At 40.1% G+C, this 19244-nt stretch overlaps 1 protein-coding gene across 2 annotated transcripts; it reads right to left on the bottom strand.

The window, feature by feature from the left end:
* Nucleotides 1–305: 305 nt before the first annotated feature.
* Nucleotides 306–11806, bottom strand: DUT (deoxyuridine triphosphatase). Of its 2 annotated transcripts, none has more exons than XM_054450424.2 (7): nucleotides 11356–11806; nucleotides 10435–10573; nucleotides 8324–8415; nucleotides 6745–6789; nucleotides 1493–1567; nucleotides 1271–1341; nucleotides 306–839 (listed from the first exon to the last, which is right to left on the bottom strand). In XM_054450424.2, the coding sequence occupies exons 1-7, from the start codon at nucleotides 11687–11689 to the stop codon at nucleotides 783–785; spliced, it is 813 nt and encodes a 270-aa protein (XP_054306399.1). In that variant the 5' UTR covers nucleotides 11690–11806; the 3' UTR covers nucleotides 306–782. The 2 variants fall into 2 exon arrangements, with proteins under 2 accessions (XP_054306399.1, XP_054306400.1); XM_054450425.2 differs by having other exon boundaries at nucleotides 11040–11431.
* Between the last annotated feature and the right edge of the window lie 7438 nt (nucleotides 11807–19244).

The raw sequence follows: 19244 nt of genomic DNA, 5'->3' as shown, positions 1-19244 counted from the left end.
TATCTCTATAAATGGCATATTTTCTTGATTACAGCCTATTGCTACTTCACTGAGGGAAAACTCATAACTACAACTAGTACAATTTGCCTGATGACATGAAATTCAAGGGAACAAACCTAAAGTAACAAATCCCCAAGTTACATGTCTTTCACAAACATACCTCTACCCAGTCAATAGAGGATTTATCAAAAGAAAGATTAATAGTGGAAAAATAAACTGAGGATCCTTTTCTCACCCTCATCACAAAGAATCTTAAGATTAAAAAGAAGTTTTTAGACTAGTGAAGAGAAGGGAAGAACAAGGAATACCTTTAATCTCTCCTTTTCATTTTTATTTTAGTTCAGCTTATGCAAGACTTTGTACCTTGTGAAAGAATTTGTTTACTGAATAAAAAATATTGCTTAAGATTTAAAGCAATTAAAGCAAAATAAGTTGCTGAAGGGGGATCATTTTGAGTTAAATACAGGCTTTTTTTTTAAATCTGTAATTGATGTACATTTGATTTTAAGAAGACACTGTTTACATCAGGTCACCACAAAGGAGATTTACATACAACCATCAATTGCAGAAAAACAAAGTTTCTTTTTGATCCAAACACAAAGAAAAACTTTTTTTTAATGATCTTTTCCTTGATCATAAAAAAAAGTAAAAAATGCAGTACTGTTAGAAGGTAAACCTAGTAAGTTTACAGCAGTGCAAAACACCAAAACGCTTTAAGCAAAAACTTTTTTTTTTTTTAAGAAAAAGGTAAGACTTCTCGTTTTCTGTTCTTGGCATAAATTTTAATTCTTTCCAGTGGAACCAAAACCTCCTGAACCCCTTTCGGTGTCATCCAAGGCCTGAAAGATAGAAAGGTAGTAAGCTTCACAGTTTTTTTAAGAGCCTCTTTCAGTTTTCCTCTCTAGCTCCTAAGAAAAATACAGCCAGAATTCTACTCTTGCTGTATCATCTTTTCAAAAGGGAGATTACAGAAAATTAAATTCTAAAAAGCTCCATAAATTAGAATATTGGATAACTTTAAAAAATTCTAATAAAATATTAGAAGTTCACAGTATGTTTAAATAACTTATTATCCAAAGTAATACTACATAATAGCTACATGAAAAACATTTAAAGAAATTCTAAAACTAGTATTTTAAATTTGCGTAAAATAAGTTTAGTCATATATACTATTTAGTTACAAACAGCATATTAAATTCTCAAGATTATATATATTTCTTCACTTAAGATGTTATATTACTTATTCTCTATCATCCTTTATAATACTTACTTGAACTTCTTCTATTTCTGGATAAAAAATCCGTTCGCAAATGAGCTGTGCAATTCGGTCACCTTTTTTGACTTCAAAGAAAGAATAGTTTATTACTGATGTTACTGGCACATTCGCCACATCCTGTCTTATTCAATGAGAATTAAAGGAGTCAATATTAATTTACACATACATGACTCTGAAAATTCACTAAAATTATGTGAATGTATATATTTAACATACCTTCAAACTTTTCTTTGCCAAAATTAAACAGTACAACACCAACATTTCCTCTATAATCTTCATCTATGACACCAGCTAGAGAAAAGAAAAATAATATTATCTCAATTTTTGCTGTCGGAATACTAGAGGTATAAGATTATCTCAAAATCATTATCATGTAGCTCTGAGATTTGTATTCTTACAACTGAATAAGTGAATCTTGCCCTGGTACTATGTAAAACCTCAAAACCAAGAAATGACGTTACTAAAATACAAATAAAAATTTAGAAAACAGGTCCTAATTTTCCAACCTGTCACTCTTTATCAAATGGAGACCATTTCCTATTTTAAGCTGGCAGTAGCAATGGCCATCTCCAACCTACTGTCTACCCAAGGCACACTTGCCAAAAAGACTAGGAGAAAATTACGATTTGGGTTTTAAAGGTTTTTCCTGGTATCAGCTTCCCGCTAATACCCAGATTGAAATACGATTGAGTCATAAATAAAAATGTCAAAAAGCCTAAAGCTCTGCAGTGGAGTAAATCAACGCTGACATTGTTAAGCAGCAGTCTTGCAAATATTAGAACATTCCATTTTTACACTAAAAATGAAGCTGAATTTTTCAGTTCATAATCTTCCTCTCCTTTTAATCTGAACCACCATCCTTTCTTAGAGCATGATTTCTCAGAAGACAGTAGCACATAGGCTTCATGAGTACAACTTTATATGTGTAATTAATACTTGAGATTATGAACACAGGGGGAGAAGATCTTTGCAGGGGAGACTTGAGCCAGGTCCCTGCCATAGCCCAGAGAGTTATACTTACCAGACTTGCTAGCATTTATCTTTGAGCCAATAATTTAAAATATTTCCATAAACACAAGCACAGATAATACAGGTGCACCGGGCCTTTTCATTTTTTTATATTGATAAATAATTCACAAAGCATACAATTTATCCATTTAAAGTGTTACAATTCCACAGTTCATAGTGTATCAGAGTTGGCCAACTATCGTCACAGTCAATTATAGCACATTTACATTACCCTCCCTCCAAAAATCCCCTACCTTATTAGCAGTCACTCCCCTTCCTCCTCCCACCCCCAATTTCCTGCTATACATGTTAATTCTTTCTCCTCAGTTTGTGAAAGGCTGGATAAGACTCACGTGAATCTAACTGAATACAGCTCCATGTCACATCTTACTTGTTATTAATAGTCTACCCAAAACAAAAGCCCTGATGAAGGAAAAAATATGGAAATAAAAATAATCCTGTGTTCAGCTCAATGGGCAGTAATGCTATTTGCGCATACTCCTCATTATTTGAAAGCTGAGAAAACAACAAAAAAACCCCAAAGCATACCCACCCCCCATTTTTTAAGAACAAGGGTAATTTCTAAGCATAGCCTTTCAATTTTCTCATATAACGAAGGGAAAAAAGCAAACCCTTAGGTCCACCACAGGGAAAAATATTCAGCAAAAACAACATTTTAGATTTTCCGAATGGATTACAACATACGTTTAAATGAACCCCTGTGCTTTATGAATGAATTACTAGGGACAAGTGAATCTGAATTTAAGCACTTCTTAAAAGGTTCCTGACGCAACACTTTTACAAGAAGAGTGAGTATAAAACTGGGCAGAAAAGCAGCAAAGGCAGTTCATCTCCTGTCGGGCCTGAAGGAAACAATCAATTATTGAACTTGACCAATTCCAACACCAAACCCTGCTTTATTTCTTCACTGTCAGTTGACCATTAATTTAGACCTTAATATTTATGAAAAAATTTGATATCAAGATGAAACCAGCTGTTTTCCACATTATCTATATGGAAAAAATTTTGACTGCAGGGACAATTTAAATTAGATTTAATGAAGAAATCCCTCAACATAGCATGTTGTTCCACGCTAGAAAAAATGGCCACAATAGGATAGAGAACTTCCATGCTGGGAGATTTTGAGGTACAAGCTAATAATTCATCTATCTTGAATGAGTTAGAGAAAGACATGGACTGACTTCTGAACTATTGTTTCTACTTTATTCAAAAATTTTTAAATAACCAAAACTATACAAATAAAGTAAAAGCTTATAATATTCTCTTACCCTCCCTGAGATAGCTAATGTTACAGAAATATATCTTACATACTACTTTATTTTTTTCTATTTATCCTTTGAGATTAATATATGTAAATGTTAGCCATTCTTTTTAGATACAAGATATGGAAATATGGGATCTCTCTCTCTTTCTCTTTCTTTTTTTGGCAGGGTCTCACTCTTATAGCCCAGGCAGGAGTATAGTGTCATGATCACAACTCACTATAGCCTCAACCTCAAGTGATTCTCCCACCTCAGCCTCCAGGTGCACAGGCACCACCACACCTGGCTAATTTTTGTATTTCTTGTAGACAGGAAGTATCCCTATGTTGCTCAAATGAGCCTCAAACTCCTGGGCTCAAGCAATCTGCCTGTCTCAGCCTCCCAAAGTGCTGGGATTACAGGCATGAGCCACAACGCCCAACCTGTACCACTGTTTCTATGTAACTATTCTCTTACATAATATCAGACACAGGCTGCTTTTACATTTTGCTATAATAAATGAAGCAGCCCTTTAAATATATCCTTATACATTAATGCTGTTTATTTTCATCAAATAGGTTGCAAAAAAGGTGTAGCCATTCAAACTTCCATCAGCAATATTTGAGAATGCCCATTTCCAAAATCCTTGCCAATATTTGATGGCAACAATCTCTTACATTCTGGCCAATATGGTGAGTACAAAATGGCTATCTCATTGCCTTACTTTTCATTCCCTGATGACTAGTGAGGCTGGATTTTTTTCCTCCCATTTGTTGGACATTTGCGTGTCCTTGTCTATATTTTGTGCATGTTTTTTTCTCATTTGTTCTTTTTCATATAAGTTGCAAATATTTGCTTGTTGGCTTTATAGTATCTTCTAACATACAAAAACACTCCCTTTTTGAAAGGCCTCTGCTACCTATCTGTAAAGTAGTCCTATCAGAACTACTCAAATGATTGGGTGTCTTGAATTCTGCAGAGATAGGTGATCTTTATGCTTGGGCCACGAAAATGTGAAAAACCTTTAAGTGACTAAAAGAAATTAAGAAGTTTGAAGTCAATTCAAATGTATGGCAGAAAAAAAGGCCCTCAATAGTTTTTTTTAGCATGAATGCTGACGGTATAAAAATTTCAGTAGTTCCAAATTCATTTACCACCCAATTGCCATTCGACCTTCAAGAAAAGCCTTCTCTGCCTACAGGATATGAGTATCAGGGATATTTCTCCTCAGAGAAAGCAGAAAGTATCTTGAAGTTATCACTGGAAAAATCATGCATTGGAACTGGCAGAGTGATTAACTGACTTCAGGCAAAAGTTTTACTGTGTCAAGAGTTTGGCATGTCATTTGTTGGAAACCTTTTTTAGTGAAAAACTATCTACACCTACCAGATGTGAATTCTGAACAGAATCCTGAATGCTCAACTTTTCCCTTTGACCCTTATTTACAGCCTGGGATTTCTAACAACATCTCTCTTCAGAAATAAAAACTGCTGCCAACTATGATAAACTTGTGCCTAAGGGAGATTGTTAAGATTCTCTGCATCCAAGAACACACCACAATGTAATTTTATGAATAACACCATACCAACCACCAGGAAACTAACTTTCCATTCTTTTACATGAATTTTTTTCCAGAAAGTTGTTTTAAACAGAGCAAAAATTAGTAACAAAGTCGAATAAAAGAAAAAGTTTCCACATAAAAACAATCTGTGAAGTCCCTAAGGACAGAAATTATATCTCACAGAATCTAATATGTGCCAAGTACTATATTACGTATTTCATACACATTATCATTTAATCCTCCTACCTCTAGAGGCAGGCACACTAATTTCCATTGTAAAATGAGGAAACAGGCTCAGAAAGGTTAAGTAATAACTAGTTAGTGACAGAGCTGGGACCTACATCCAGTTGTTATTCCAAAGCTCCCGTTCCTTGCACAATCATTTGAAACTTCATTGAAAATATATATAATCATTTATATCCTTAAGTTACAGTCCCAAATGACCACAGTTGACCTTGTAAAAGCATTTTTGAACATCGGGCATAACTTACAGAGCCCAAGGAATCCTCAACCCAAGAGTGGGCTGTCAATGTCCATCCTGCTATGTAAAACTCAGCTCCCCTTTAGTCCCTAAAGGGTGTACTTTTGGGGTCCTGTCTTGTCCCACAGCACCACCTAGTGACACTATGGAGAGACACCACACCCACCAAATGTTAGACTAAGGAGCAGGTCTAGGATAGCCAGGTTTCATTAAGTGCTTACTTAGCCCTTGCAGTGGCACATAAAAGTGAGCTAATTCTGGATGTGTTTAGTTGGTGAGGGGGATGCAGCAGGGTAATCTCCACAATTAATTGCAGTGGAAAGAACAAGCGGGTTGGAATCACACAGAGACTCCAGTTTTTACCACATATCCATGTGGGCTCATTTCTAAGCCAGTTTTCCTGATCTGTTAAAAAACCTCCATAAAGTAGCTCTGTAAAAACGGGGGGAGGAGGAGATCTAGCACACCTACTTATGTGGGGCCAAGGTATCTTGTTAAGTGAAAGATTCACTACTGATAGGATAAAGGGTCAATATGTAGGGACCACATAAGTGGGGTCTGAATCCCAGTTGGAGCAGACCTGAAACAAGGAAACCACATCAGGAAAGTAGGAATTTCCTTACAATAAGAAGAGTAGCTCTGTATCAAGAGTAGTTAGCAGAGGACACTGAGGGTTCTTCATGAAAGGTACCACATGAGGTAGGGTTAACTTTGAGAAACATGAGAAAGGCATTATTATAAGGGAAACAGGTAACAGAGGACTGTCTTGACAAATTTAGAGAAAAGTGTTTTCTCTCCCGACTTCAGGGAAAGATTTTCTTCTTATATTTTGCTAAAGACAGATAGCTCTCTTATGAAGAAAATTCTTACAAGATAGACTTGTGTTTTCTAGAACTTTTGTTGCTTAATTACTTATTATATCATTAAATCTGTCATTATTAATAATTAGGTAATAATTATTTTAAAAATTAAGTTTGTAGTTAAGCAAAATATAATTGCTTAAAATAACCACAAAGCTTTCCTCCTATTATAACAAGCTTTCCTCTAATCATTTTCTTTTCTTAAAAATAAAATCTGTCATTTGAATATTACCTTTTAAACAAAGACAAAGTAAATACTTGCAAACATTTACAGAATAAAAAAGGAAATATATTACCTCCTACATCAATAAAGTGTTTTGCAGCCAAGCCTGACCGTGGAGCTAAAAAACAAAAAAGGAGACACTGGTTATTTTAAGGAAGAAGGGCTGTATCAGAGATAACTGATGCAATTTAAGCATGTCATTCTCTTCACCCATAATATCTGTATCTTCATCTTAACTTTAGCACATGGTTTTGAATTAAAGAATATATATTCATCATACTGTATTACCAAAGTTGGAAAGACTAGTTTAGAAAAATTCCACAAGGTTTTCATTCAAAACTAACTTAAACCACTCCCATGTGACTTCAGTCAGAATTTGTGGTGCTGCAGACAGGGCAGAAGGACTGCTAGAATGAGCTGAAAGGTGAGCAAGCGGGAACAACTGTAGGCTGCTCTTTCAAGAAGTTAAGCCTCAAAGTGGAAGAAAGAGAAGTATGGCCAGCAGGAACACACTACTGAGGAAGAAGACTTTGGTTTTAAGATGGGACACCACAACATGTACAATGTAGATGGGAAGGGAAAGGAAAAGGAAGGGAGAGGGAAACAAACCTAACCAAATAGTAGCAGAGCATAGCCTACAACTTGGGACCCCACTATTCATGATTCAGATGCCAAAAGACATGCCTGTAGGAAACACATGAACCAGAGTAAGATAAATGGGCTAATATCAGTTAAGTAAAAATGCCAAAAACTAAGTCTCAATGATTCAATGCTAGTATACTTTTTAATCCTAAAAAACGAAAAAAATAAAAAGCTAAGGTTACACCTTATTATTGCAGACTCAAGCATCAGGCCTATAATTAATTATCCTAACTTCCAGTATTTTATTTTAGAATAATTTAAATCAGGCACTTTGTCAATAATGCTGCCTCTTTCTGTACTAACCTTTATTTCACTCCATCTCCTGCCCCTTCCCCTGAAAAAATTCTAAAAAATGCAGTCAATGATGCTCAAGAGATGAGATGAGAGCCCATCTTGTTATCTTTTAAGGGCTGAAGTACTGGCAGTTTCCCCACTCATGGCTAATAAGATAATGCCAGTCTAGCTCCTTTCCCTGGAGGAGGGCATCACAGCTCCATTGCCTCCTTTATGTTTACTCTGAAGTTAGTCAAAAAGAACTTACGCTCTTGCAAAGAACTATCTGTTAACAACTGATCCGCTCCAGAAAAATCAAACCTGTTGACGTGTACTCCATTTTGTCCTAGCTCCTCCCAGTGCCTCTGCAACACTGAAGAGTATCCCTTACCCTAACCCCGTGACCAAACAAGAAAAGGTTAAGTAGGCTTACACATTCTGGAGCCAACAGGTCAGAAGTTTTACTCTCATAATATAAAATGCCATGTTCTGAGAACAGCCTTCTAGGCCAATGTGAGCCTAAAAGCGCCAGTGAGGAAGGAGAAAAATAAAAGAGTCAAAAAGAGGCAAAGCAGAGATGTAAATAAAGCCTTTCAAAGAGTGCATTTGCTATTACAAATGGTGCTTCTTTTAGGACACAGCCCAAGCAATATTGCCTGATTACCCCAAATGAAACATGAAGAATCTATCACAAAGGAGAACTTGACAAATAGTTACCTGTTTCTTAAATGACTTACCCACTCTTCCATAACACCCAGAAGGGAGGGCTATCTGAATGTCCGTTTTCACAACAGCTTTCTCCATAGGTAGTATTGTGTAATCATAGGCACTAAGAAAATATTGAAAGAAAATAACTGCAAATCTATTTATAAAATTGTTTTTATATTTTCTTTGTGACCAAGCATACAAAATTGCTTTCAGTGTATTTAATGAATTAATGCAACTTTAGTTTCTAAAATCAACCTTGCTATGATGAATTACCAATTCATCTTAAAAGTTTATGAAGAAGGTAGAGGTAGCTATTTTATTATTAAAAAGACAGCTTTAGATAAAATAGTTCTCCATGAATATTTTTGGTGGTGTGAAGAGATGTCAACATTGTAAATGTTTGCCCCTGAACAAAAGTTTATTGGGAAACTGAGGTACTTAGCGTGAAAGGGCAGAAAGGCAAACTTTCAAAAGCTGTATGCTTTACAACCATAGTTTGAAAAGGAAAAAAATGAAGAAAGAACAAAGAAAAAAAGGCCAAATACTACTAATACTACTAGCTATCATTGATTAAGCCTTTACTATGTGCCAGGCACAGTTCTAATTGGTTTACATATATTAACCCATTTTATTCTCACAATCATCTGTGTGATTAGGGAAAATCTGCAGAAGGAAAGGAGAAAATGGGTGGACAAAATAAGAGATAAAGAACTGTGTTGTATCTGTCAGGCAGGGCTTGGTAGTTTACCAAGCTTAGGCTATGAATTTCCTGGCTGAGGAAAAGAGCTGATCACTGTGAACAGCCCCTGGAGATGGACCTTGCTAGGAACAGAATTCCTCTAAGGTCCACGTAGCAAATGCTGCTACTCTTGATATTACTGTGGCCCTCTCCTGGGCAGAAATTTAAGAGATTTTACAATGAGCAGAACCGGAAGTTTACTTTGGAGACCTTAATTAACTCTAGTAAAGCAGTACTATACTTCCCCTTCTTTCACTGAAATCCCTCTTTAAACAGTTAAGCCCTAATTTATTACAGATCCATTATTTCCATGTCAATTTCAGTATACACAAAGTCACCTGTGTTTATTAGGAGTCTACTTAAGGTATCTTAAATCAAATACTCCCCTAGGACTCAAGAAAGCGCTCCAAAATATACTTTGGAAAGGTCTCGTCAAGCTATATCACTCTACTTTTATTCATCAAAATTAAGAGACTGTAGTTTTTCCAGCTACAATTGTCCATACCTACTTTCCTTTTCCTTTCTTTTCTGTTGCTAACATCATGCACTACTTTCTCTTCTCCTGGGCTTAGACCAATAGTTCTCATGTTTGAATTACCTGAGATACTTTAAAATAAATCCCAATGCTTGGGATTTAATATAAACTCTCCTTCCCTCTCAGCATTACTTTTCTCCTACCTTAATGGTTCTAAGAACTGGGCACAGTAGTCAGATAGAAAAAAAAAAAAAAAAGCCCAAAATTCGAGATAAAAAATTCTATCATCTTCAAGCCTCTGGGGAAATCAATTCAGCTCTTCACAAACTCCCGCCTATGTAAAAAATAACACCTATCTAGTTAAGGATTGTTGTGAGGACTAAATACAACAGCATACAGAAAGTTTTTAGTACAGGTAAAACGTGCTGTAGAGATGAAAGTGTGGTAGATTACAGGCAGCTCTGCCTTTCGTATTCGGATGCCTTCTCAAATTCCGCCCTGGGGCCGGATGAATGTATAGGAAATAACTTTTTAAGGCAGATGCGTCTTCATTCATCCTTCTTAGGTATTTTCACGCCCACATCTAGGCTCTCACCTTGGTTTTTCTATTGAGCACAGCATCAGCCTCAGGCCACTCGAAAGCCACCATGGGCCTTCCTCTCTATCTTCTATGTAGCAAGGGCACAATAAACGTTGCAAAGTAACGCCTTGCTAGACACTGTATAGCTATTTTACTTATTCTGCAGTCTTTGCCCAAATCTCTATTTAATTTATGCCAAAGATGAAAGCTAAAATTTTAAACATGAAAAAGGCAGAAATCCTATTTATAGCTTGTGTGTTCCTGTAAGCTCTTCGGTGACTGTTTCTAGCTGTGGCAGCGGACGGACGGCCCCTCCCAGCCTCCTCGCCGGCAGGTCCCCGCTCACCTGTACAGGTCGTAGCCCGCGGCGCGCGCGGAGCCCCGGGTTGGGGCCGTGGCGTGCTCGGAGAGCCGGGCAAAGCGGAGCTGCATGCCGCCCTCCTCCGCAGGCCGGGCCCGCTTACTGGGTGAAATGGTGGGTGTCTCTTCAGAGCAGGGCATGGCAGAGCCAGAAGGCGAGCGAGGAGACCGCCCGGAGAACAGGAGAGCGCACGATGAGTGGCGCCGCAGGGAAACCGCCAAAACCTAAGTTCCTCGCCAGCTCCGCCCCACCCACCGCCCCCTCCGGGACGAGTCCACAGTTCTAGCTGAGAGGGGAGGCGGGATTCACATTTTGGGTTAGAAGCCCTTCTGGAAAGCAGGTTTGGGATGGGAAACTACTGGGTCCCAGTCAACTTTCCACATTCAGCGCGTGGGGCCAACGTTGAGGGGGAGCTTCTGGGGCGTCACCCTCACACACTAGAAAGCCGCCCCCTCGCCAGGGGACCCTAATGGACCACACACCCCCGCCCCGCGCGCAGAAGGACCGCTCGCCACCCTACTTCCCCCACCGCCTCAAGCCGCGAGGTTTCTTTCTGGACGGCCGGAGCCCCTCGCCCGCCACGTTCCTACCCGGCCCCGGCGCCGGGCATCCCCCCGCCTTAGGAAGCTCGCCCTTCCAGCCAGCGGCCCCGACTGTACTGGCTCCGCGGCAGCCTCGGCTCAGGCGGCCAGCGCTGGACAGCGGCCGGGGAATCCCGTGCTGCGCGGCGCGGCCGAGGGGCTGGCCTGGCTCGGAGAGTACCGCGGCCTCGGCCCTCTGCCGTGCGCCTCGCGCGTTTTGCATCGCTGAGCGAAGCAGAGACGGAAAGAAATGGTAGCAGAGCGCGGGGCGAGGGCAGAGGGGAGTCATTTCCCCCCGAGTTTGGGCTGGTTGGGTCCTCGGCACCTCCGGACGTGCGCCAGGCTTCCACCCTGAAGACGCGCGCGTCCCGGGAACATGACCTCGGAAGCAGTCGCAGCCGCCGCCGGACGAGGGGCGTGGAGAGGCGGTGCCTCGGCCGCCCAGGGATGGCGCAGGCCCAGGAGCCCCAGGAAGACGGCGCCCTTGGCGTCTTGAGTCTTGCTGCCGCCTCTGGCTGCCTAGGCCTCTTGCTCTCGCTCTTCTTGTTTGCTCTGGCCCCCATTTTTCCGAGAGTGTACGCCAGGCCCGGGCCCTGCTCCTGGACTGACTTACTTGGGGCGGCACCGCCCGCAGCCATGACTCCCGGGCTCTGAGCCATGACTCCCGGGCTCTGAGCTCAGCGGCGCCCTAAGCGCCGGAACCGCATCTCGGCGCCGGTGACAGTTACTGCGCCCGGGGCCGCTCCCCAAGCTGTGGGCAAGACACCGCGCCCGATTTAGCACCGAGTGTCAGACGTTGTAGTGTTTATTCGACCGGAGGCAGGGAGGGCGCTACTATCCTATCACAGGTTTGGGATAACCCAACAGAAACGCAGCGGGAACCCCTTGGCTAGGAGTCGAACAAGGATCCCGGGTCGTGGTGGTATAGTTTACAGTGGGGGATAAAGTGGTAACTTTCTAGATAGTTGTTAATAATTTTTTCTGAGCTGCAAGTATCTCGTTATTTCTCACAAAAATCTGCGAGCTGAATTGAATGGTTTTGAATTTTCAAAATTAAAAAAGCTGTGGGGCAGTTTTAAAGTATTATTGGGGAAGTTTTACATTCGTTGCTATGCCTTTCCATACAGGCCCCACCTTTTCGGTCTCCTTAACTGGTTCCTCTTCATTGTTGGAATTCCTTTGCATGAGGCTATGGAATATACACTACCTTCTCTGGACGTTAACTATTAGCTACACCTTGAGAACTCCCAAATTTATGCCTTTAGCAACACGATCCGAGCCCTGCAACTATTTGACCTCATTTTGAGCCAACATTATTTTGCTCCCTTATTTTGCTGAAGTACTTACTCCAGTTATTTACTTAAAATGTTCACATGAGAGACATATTATTTGATTCCTTGCTTGTACTAAGATGTTATGATTGTAGTGACTTCATTTTCCTAGACCCAGATAAAAGTCTCGCTTCATTCATGAAACTTCTTACAATCAGTAGTGACCTCTGCCCCATCTTATCTTTTAACACTTACTATATCATTCATTAGTCGTTAGCCATATACTCTCATTGTGTAATCTTCTGATGTATATGCGTTTTATCTCTCACATGAATTACAGTCATAAACCTTTATGAATTCTTCAAAGCACCTACTTCAGTGTTTACACAAAAGTTACTTGTTTGGCTTATTACAATATCTAACACCAAGCAGGTTACCTGCTATTTTTTGTTGTTAATCTGCATACAGAAAGTGTTTATTGTTACTTTTCAGCTGAGTTTATTTTAGACTAAAAGAGAAACGGCCATAATCTAACTGGCAAAAAGTAATAGGATTCTGAGCCAGTAAGCATTTAATAGAACATTCTTTATGACAATAGAAATATAACTTGTTATGAACATACACCTTAAATGCAAGATACTGCAGTTAAGAACTACACGTTTCAACCATAATTTACTTCATTTTTTTTTTTTTTTTTTGAGACAGTCTTGCTGGAGTGCAATGGCTCGATCTTGGCTCACCCCAACCTCCTCCCAGGTTCAAGCAGTTCTCCTGCCTCAGCCTACCAAGTAGCTGGGATTACAGGCATGCGCCACCATGCCTGGCTAATTTTGTATTTTTAGTAGCGATGGGGTTTCTTCATGTTGGTCAGGCTGGTCTCGAACTCCCGACTTCAGGTGATCCGCCCACCTCGGCCTCCCAAAGTGCTGGGATTACAGGCCTGAGCCACCGCACCCGGCCCTTCATGGTGTTTTCTTTTTCAGACTATAGTTATCCTATCAGTCATGCTGATTAATTCAGTTACCTAAGTCTAGTGCCAATTTGAACCCTCTGAAAATGCAAGTCAGTGCTTGAAAAGCACAGTTGTTTTTCCTATCTTTGCCATTTTGGGGATTTCTCTCTCATTTTAACAAAGATATACATTGTTACTACTTTATGTCAGGTGTATTCTAAGTGCTTTAAAAAATATTAACTCGAGGCCAGGTGTGGTGGCTCACACCTATAATCCCAGCACTTTGGGAGGCTGAGGCGGGCGGATCACCTGAGGTCAGGAGTTCGATATCAGCCTGACCAACATGGAGAAACCCCGTCTCTACTAAAACTACAAAATTAGCCGGATGTGATGGCACATTCCTGTAATCCCAGCTACTCGGGAGGCTGAGGCAGGAGAATCGCTTGAACTTGGGAGGCAGAAGTTGCAGTGAGCTGAGATTGTGCCATTACACTCCAGCCTGGGCAACGAGCAAAACTACGTCTCAAAAAAAAAAAAAAATTGGCTAGGTGCAGTGGCTCACACCTGTAATCCCAGCACTTTGGGAGGTTAAGGTGGGAGGATTGCTTCAGCTCAGGAGTTCGAGACCAGCCTGGGCAACGTAGGCAGACCCCATCTCTACAAAACATATACAAAATTAGCCAGGCATGGTGGGTGGCAGGCACATGTAGCCCCAGCTACTCAGGAGGCAGAGGTGGGAGGATCACTTGAGCACAGGAGGTGGGAGGCTGCAGTCAGTTATTATCATGCCACTGCATTCCAGTCTGGGCAACAGAGTGAGACCCTGTCTCAGAAAAACAAAACAAACTCGTTTAATCATGACAACTAGAGGAAACAAATTCTATTATCCCCATTTTGCAGATGAGGATACCAAAGCACAGAGTGATTAAATAACTTACCCAAGATCACACAGATCACAACTAGAAGGAGGTTAAACCACAATTCAGATAGTCTGGCCTCAGAACCCTTGCGTTTAGTCACTGTGCACTGTAGATTTATATGTGCCCTGTTGAGTCTATGTAACTCTTTTGCTGTTGTTGATGTTGAGACAAGGTCTTACTCTGTCACCAAGGCTGGAGTACAGGTGGTCCTTCCACCCCAGCCTTCCAGATAGCTAGGACTACAGGCATGTGCAACCACGCCTGGCTAATTTTTTGTACATTTTGTAGAGATGTGATTTCACCATGTTGCCCATGGCGGGTCTCTTGAACTCCTGGGCTCAAGCAATCCGCCTTTCTTGGCCTGCCCAAGTGCTAGGATTACAGGCATCAGCCACTGTGCCTGGCCTTGTGGTAACTTAATACTGACCTTGCTACTGGCTGTGTTTCCAGGTCTGGGAGAGATGTTTGTAGTAAATAAGCCAAGCGTTCTTAATTTCACAGTTGATCATACCATCCTTCTTGAAACACTTCCTCCCATTTCACTGGCTGTCTCCTCCTCAGTCTCCTTGGCCCCTCTTCCCTTCTCAACCTGTTATTGCTCAAGATAAAAACCTTTGGAGTCTTACCTCGTCTTTCTATCTTAGGTCTTCCCTTACCTAAAAATAGTCTCCTCCTAGGCAGCAGCTAATGCTTTACCCTGTTGGGTTTTTCTGCATAGTATATATTGCTATGTAAAATTACATGTATATTCACTTGGCTTGTTAGCTGTATGTTTCCTCCGTTATCATATAAGCTTCATGATGGATTTAAACCTATCTTAATTTGGGTTTCAGATGTTCCTTTTTAAAACCTTTTCCTGCCTTCTGTGAAATTTACTAAATGCTTTTTATTTCACCTTTCCCCTCTAATTTAGATGTTTTACTCTTTAGTTTTATTATTTTAAATAAATTAAAACATACATGCTCAATTTATCAGTGTCTAAAATATAAAATTAATCAAAATGATTGTCTTTCTTCTGGATAACTCAAGGACCTTAGAATGCTTTAACACCATTAACCCTTCTTTTGACAAATATGCTATTACTGTCTAGTATATTAAATGTATCTTTTAATCTCAATAAGCATCATTATTTTAATACTTTTTATAGTCATTTAAAAAATGTTTACCCATGCTTTTATTACTTTCTTTGCTCCTCTTTCTCATCTCAGACCTCCATCTGGATCACTGTCCTTCTGCCCAAACCTCCCATGGAGAGGATCTCCAGTAGACAGATGAGCTGTCTTAGTTTTTTGTGAGTTTGAACAAAACTCTCAAACTCCTCCTCGGGGAATATGTTCTTTGGCGATCATTGAGGAATGGAAGAACTGAAAAAATTAACGGAAAATTGTCATCATTTCCTATAACTGAAGGAATCTACATTTCAATTTAGAACATTCCATCATGGGACAAAATACTCATTTATTGTGCCACAGTTCACCCTTAATAGAAATATGTGTAAGCCAAAAAAAGACAGAAGCCATACTTTGGGTTCTGGCACCAAAATTTAGAAATGCTCCTTTGTTTCAAGCCCAAAGGTTTTTATACCATAGGATAAAGTGCCAGTCAGGTTTTGGATAGGTAGGTATGCCTATCTTTTGCAAAAGGGCAATTGCAATAGAGGAGGTAGGAAGAAGGGCCAGAATATAGGCAGATCAGTTTCAGTAAAAGGTACATTTGTATGTTGACTAGCTGACAGTTCATTCTTTTAAAACTGTTTTGTCAGATCAGTTTCAGTAAAAAGTACATTTGTATGTTGACTAGCTGACAGTTCATTCTTTTAAAACTGTTTTGTCCAGAATACCATCAGGAAACTTCTTGGAATGTCTTATACTCCCCCGAGAGTATATATGGCTGAATGTGAAAACACTGAACTGGGGTATAATTTATGAAACCCACAAAAATGTTCCTGCCAGGTTCTTGGGAAGAACACAAAGACCAGATAAATATATGTAGACTTTTGATTTCATAAGACCAACACAGAACTCTTAAGCATGTAAGTAGCTCAGTAGATTGACATTGAGTGGCAGTTAAATAAACAGTTAAGGAGCTAGCAGATAATCAACAAAACAAGCATTTATTTCTGCAAAATTACTTTGGACAAGCTCACAAATGACTGCCTCATTGGACTAAAGGCTCAAAGGGATCAGAATACTTAAGCCACAAACTCACAACTATAGTTCTCCCTAATACACTGAATACCCAATCTCTCTTAACAAACATAATCACTATGAAAAGCATACTCTGAATTATGCCAGTGGCATAGAAGCAGCAGGAGACAAAAGTTCTGTACTTACAGTCCGGAGAAAGACTATTGTTACTTCATTTTAAAGCATCATTGAGTTTTAGGAAGTGAAATAAAAACAGGCCAGACGTGGTGGCTCATGCCTCTAATCCCAGCATTTTGGGAGGCTGAGACGGGCAGATCACTCGAGGTCATGCGTTTGAGACCAGCCTGGCCAACATGGTGAAACGCTGTCTCTACTAAAGATACAAAAATTAGCCAGGTGTGGTGGTGCATGCCTGCAATCCCAGCTACTTGGGAGACTGAGGCAGGAGAAACACTTGAATCAAGGAGGTGGAGGTTGCAGTGAGCCAGCCTGGATCACACAATTGCCCTCCAGCCTGGGTGACAGAGCAAAACTCCATCTCAAAAAAAAAAAAAAAGAATAAGAATTATCTTTTATAAGCAGATGGCTTAAGTGCCAGGGTACACAGGAGAATCATCAAAAGAGCTAGAGTAAATGCACATATCCAAGCCCCATCACCAGCTGACTATGCAAAATCTCCAGGGTGATTCTGTTGCCCACCGCTGGTTAAAGACCACTGCTTTAGGGGATTTATTTCTAGAGAGTCTGTGGGGATCAAGACATCCTGAAAAGAATAATGTCACATATAACAAATATTGCCAGCTTTGCCAAGTATACTATACTGTGGACCATTTTAATAAAGGCTCCATTGCCTTAAATATAGGGGCAAAGCCAGGTCCGTGTTCTTAGCAATGCTTCTGTGGTACATTTGTATTAAGAATAATTGCATGGCTGGCCCGAAGGTAGTGAGTTATCTCAACTGATTGTTCACAGTCAGGAGTTTGATCTGAAACTCCTTGTTCTACTTTCTCCCCTTCTCACTACTGTGCTTGACTAGTCTTTAAAAAAATTTATTTAAAAAGAATAACTGCAGACCAGGCAGCATTCAGAATATTTGCTTATTTCTTAGTTTTGCTGAGACTATTAAATAAACAAGTCCCTAACGAGGCCCCAGTAGTTAAACAGGACTGCAAGGCTGAAACACTGTAGAATGTAAAGTGAAATTTTAATGTAAATTTTAGTGTAAGAAATATATTTCCTGGTTTTAATTGTTCAAGATTAGATAAGGGGAAAAGAGTAGGGAGAGGGGAATCATGGACTAAACTGGAAAGCTCTTTGAAAACTAAGCTCTAAGCTCCCACTGTCTCCTCTGGCTTATATGATCTCTTCATATTGTGTCTGCCTCTCTCATCTTTGGAGGGCATCCAATTGGACTGGAAAAGTAAACATATAATGCAGACCATCTTTATACCTGGTTCAGACATTAATTGTTTGGCTCCATTTGTCTAGGGTAGCAGAACCGGTTTCACTCCAGCACATGGACTATTTTCATAGTAGTGGTAAAGCAGTGTAACAGGCAAACATTGAGATTTTGTAAGCTGCCCAGTGTATTTCGATTGTTAAATATGTTTGGTGATGAAAACCCTGGAAACTTCTGTTGACCAATCAGTCTGCCCAAGGAATCTTTTCAGTTCATCTTCAGTAATATTAGCCTTTCAGCCTGATCTTTGGCTCATAAATTTCAAGGTATGATGATGGAAGCTCAAGCAATGTTCCTATCTGTAATTATATTAAACCAAACAAGGTAAATATGGACTCAATGTCAGAAACAAGTAACGTCTGGAAACCTACATTATAACTAAGGGGCACTAAGTTGCAATTATGGCATCAGAGATTTGGGAACTAGAAACATTTTAACCCATTTTGTGAAAGCTCAGGAATCAAGATATTCTTCCTTCGAAATACTTACACATGTCTTAGTTACCTTGGGCTGCCATAACTAAATATCGTAGACTAAGTTAAACAACAGAAATTAATTTTCACACAGTTCTGGAGGCTCCAAGGTCAGGGTGCCATCATCATGGTGTTCTGCTAAGGGCTCTCTTGTGGCTTGCAGAAGGCCACCTTATCTCTGTGTACTCATATGGTCTTTCCTTGGATTAAAACCCCACCCTTATGACTTAATTTGAACTTGATTACCTCCCCAAGGCCCCATCTCAAATACCATCACACCAGCGGTTAGGACTTTAACTTTAAATTTGGGAGGGTGGGGCACATTCAGTCCACAACAGGAATCAAGATATTTTTCCTGTAAAATGCTCTCGCAAAATTAATGTGTATCCTTGATCACATGCGTTTGTTATTTCTTAATGTAACACACATTTCTTTGCAATATTTTCATTTGGGAATACATTTCAGATCACCAAACATATTTCTATATCATGGGGCTTCTTTAAAGGGCTTGAAAACTTTTCAGGAGAGCAACAAATACCCCTCTCCCCCATATTTTTGACTCAGGAGAGGTGAGGAGGGTAGCAGGGGAAAGCTAGGATCCTTAGATTTCTCGGCCATATTCTTTCTTTCTGCTGTTTCCTGTCTTTTCTTGTTGTTTAGAGACCTTCTCTTCTTTATAAACTTCTTCAATCTCACCCTTCCATATTCTGAGCAATAAAGGGTAAGTAAAGAAAAAACCCTGGATTACCAAGAAGGGCATTTCAAAAGTATTATCCCGACTGGGTGTGGTGGCTCATGACTGTAATTCCAACATTTTGGGAGGTCAAGGTGAGAGAATTGTTTGAGCTTGGGAGTTCGAGACCAGCCTAGGCAACACAGTGAGACCTTGTCTCCACACACACAAAAAACTAACAAATTAGCTGGACGTGGTGGCACGCGCTTGTAGTCTCAGCTACTTTGGAGGCTGAAGTGGACGGATTGCTTGAGCTTGG

This window comes from Pongo pygmaeus, chromosome 16 (genome assembly GCF_028885625.2).
Source record: "Pongo pygmaeus isolate AG05252 chromosome 16, NHGRI_mPonPyg2-v2.0_pri, whole genome shotgun sequence".
Taxonomy (NCBI): domain Eukaryota; kingdom Metazoa; phylum Chordata; class Mammalia; order Primates; family Hominidae; genus Pongo; species Pongo pygmaeus.
Note: the sequence above shows the minus strand (reverse complement) of the source record. Positions and strands in the feature narration are given on the sequence as shown.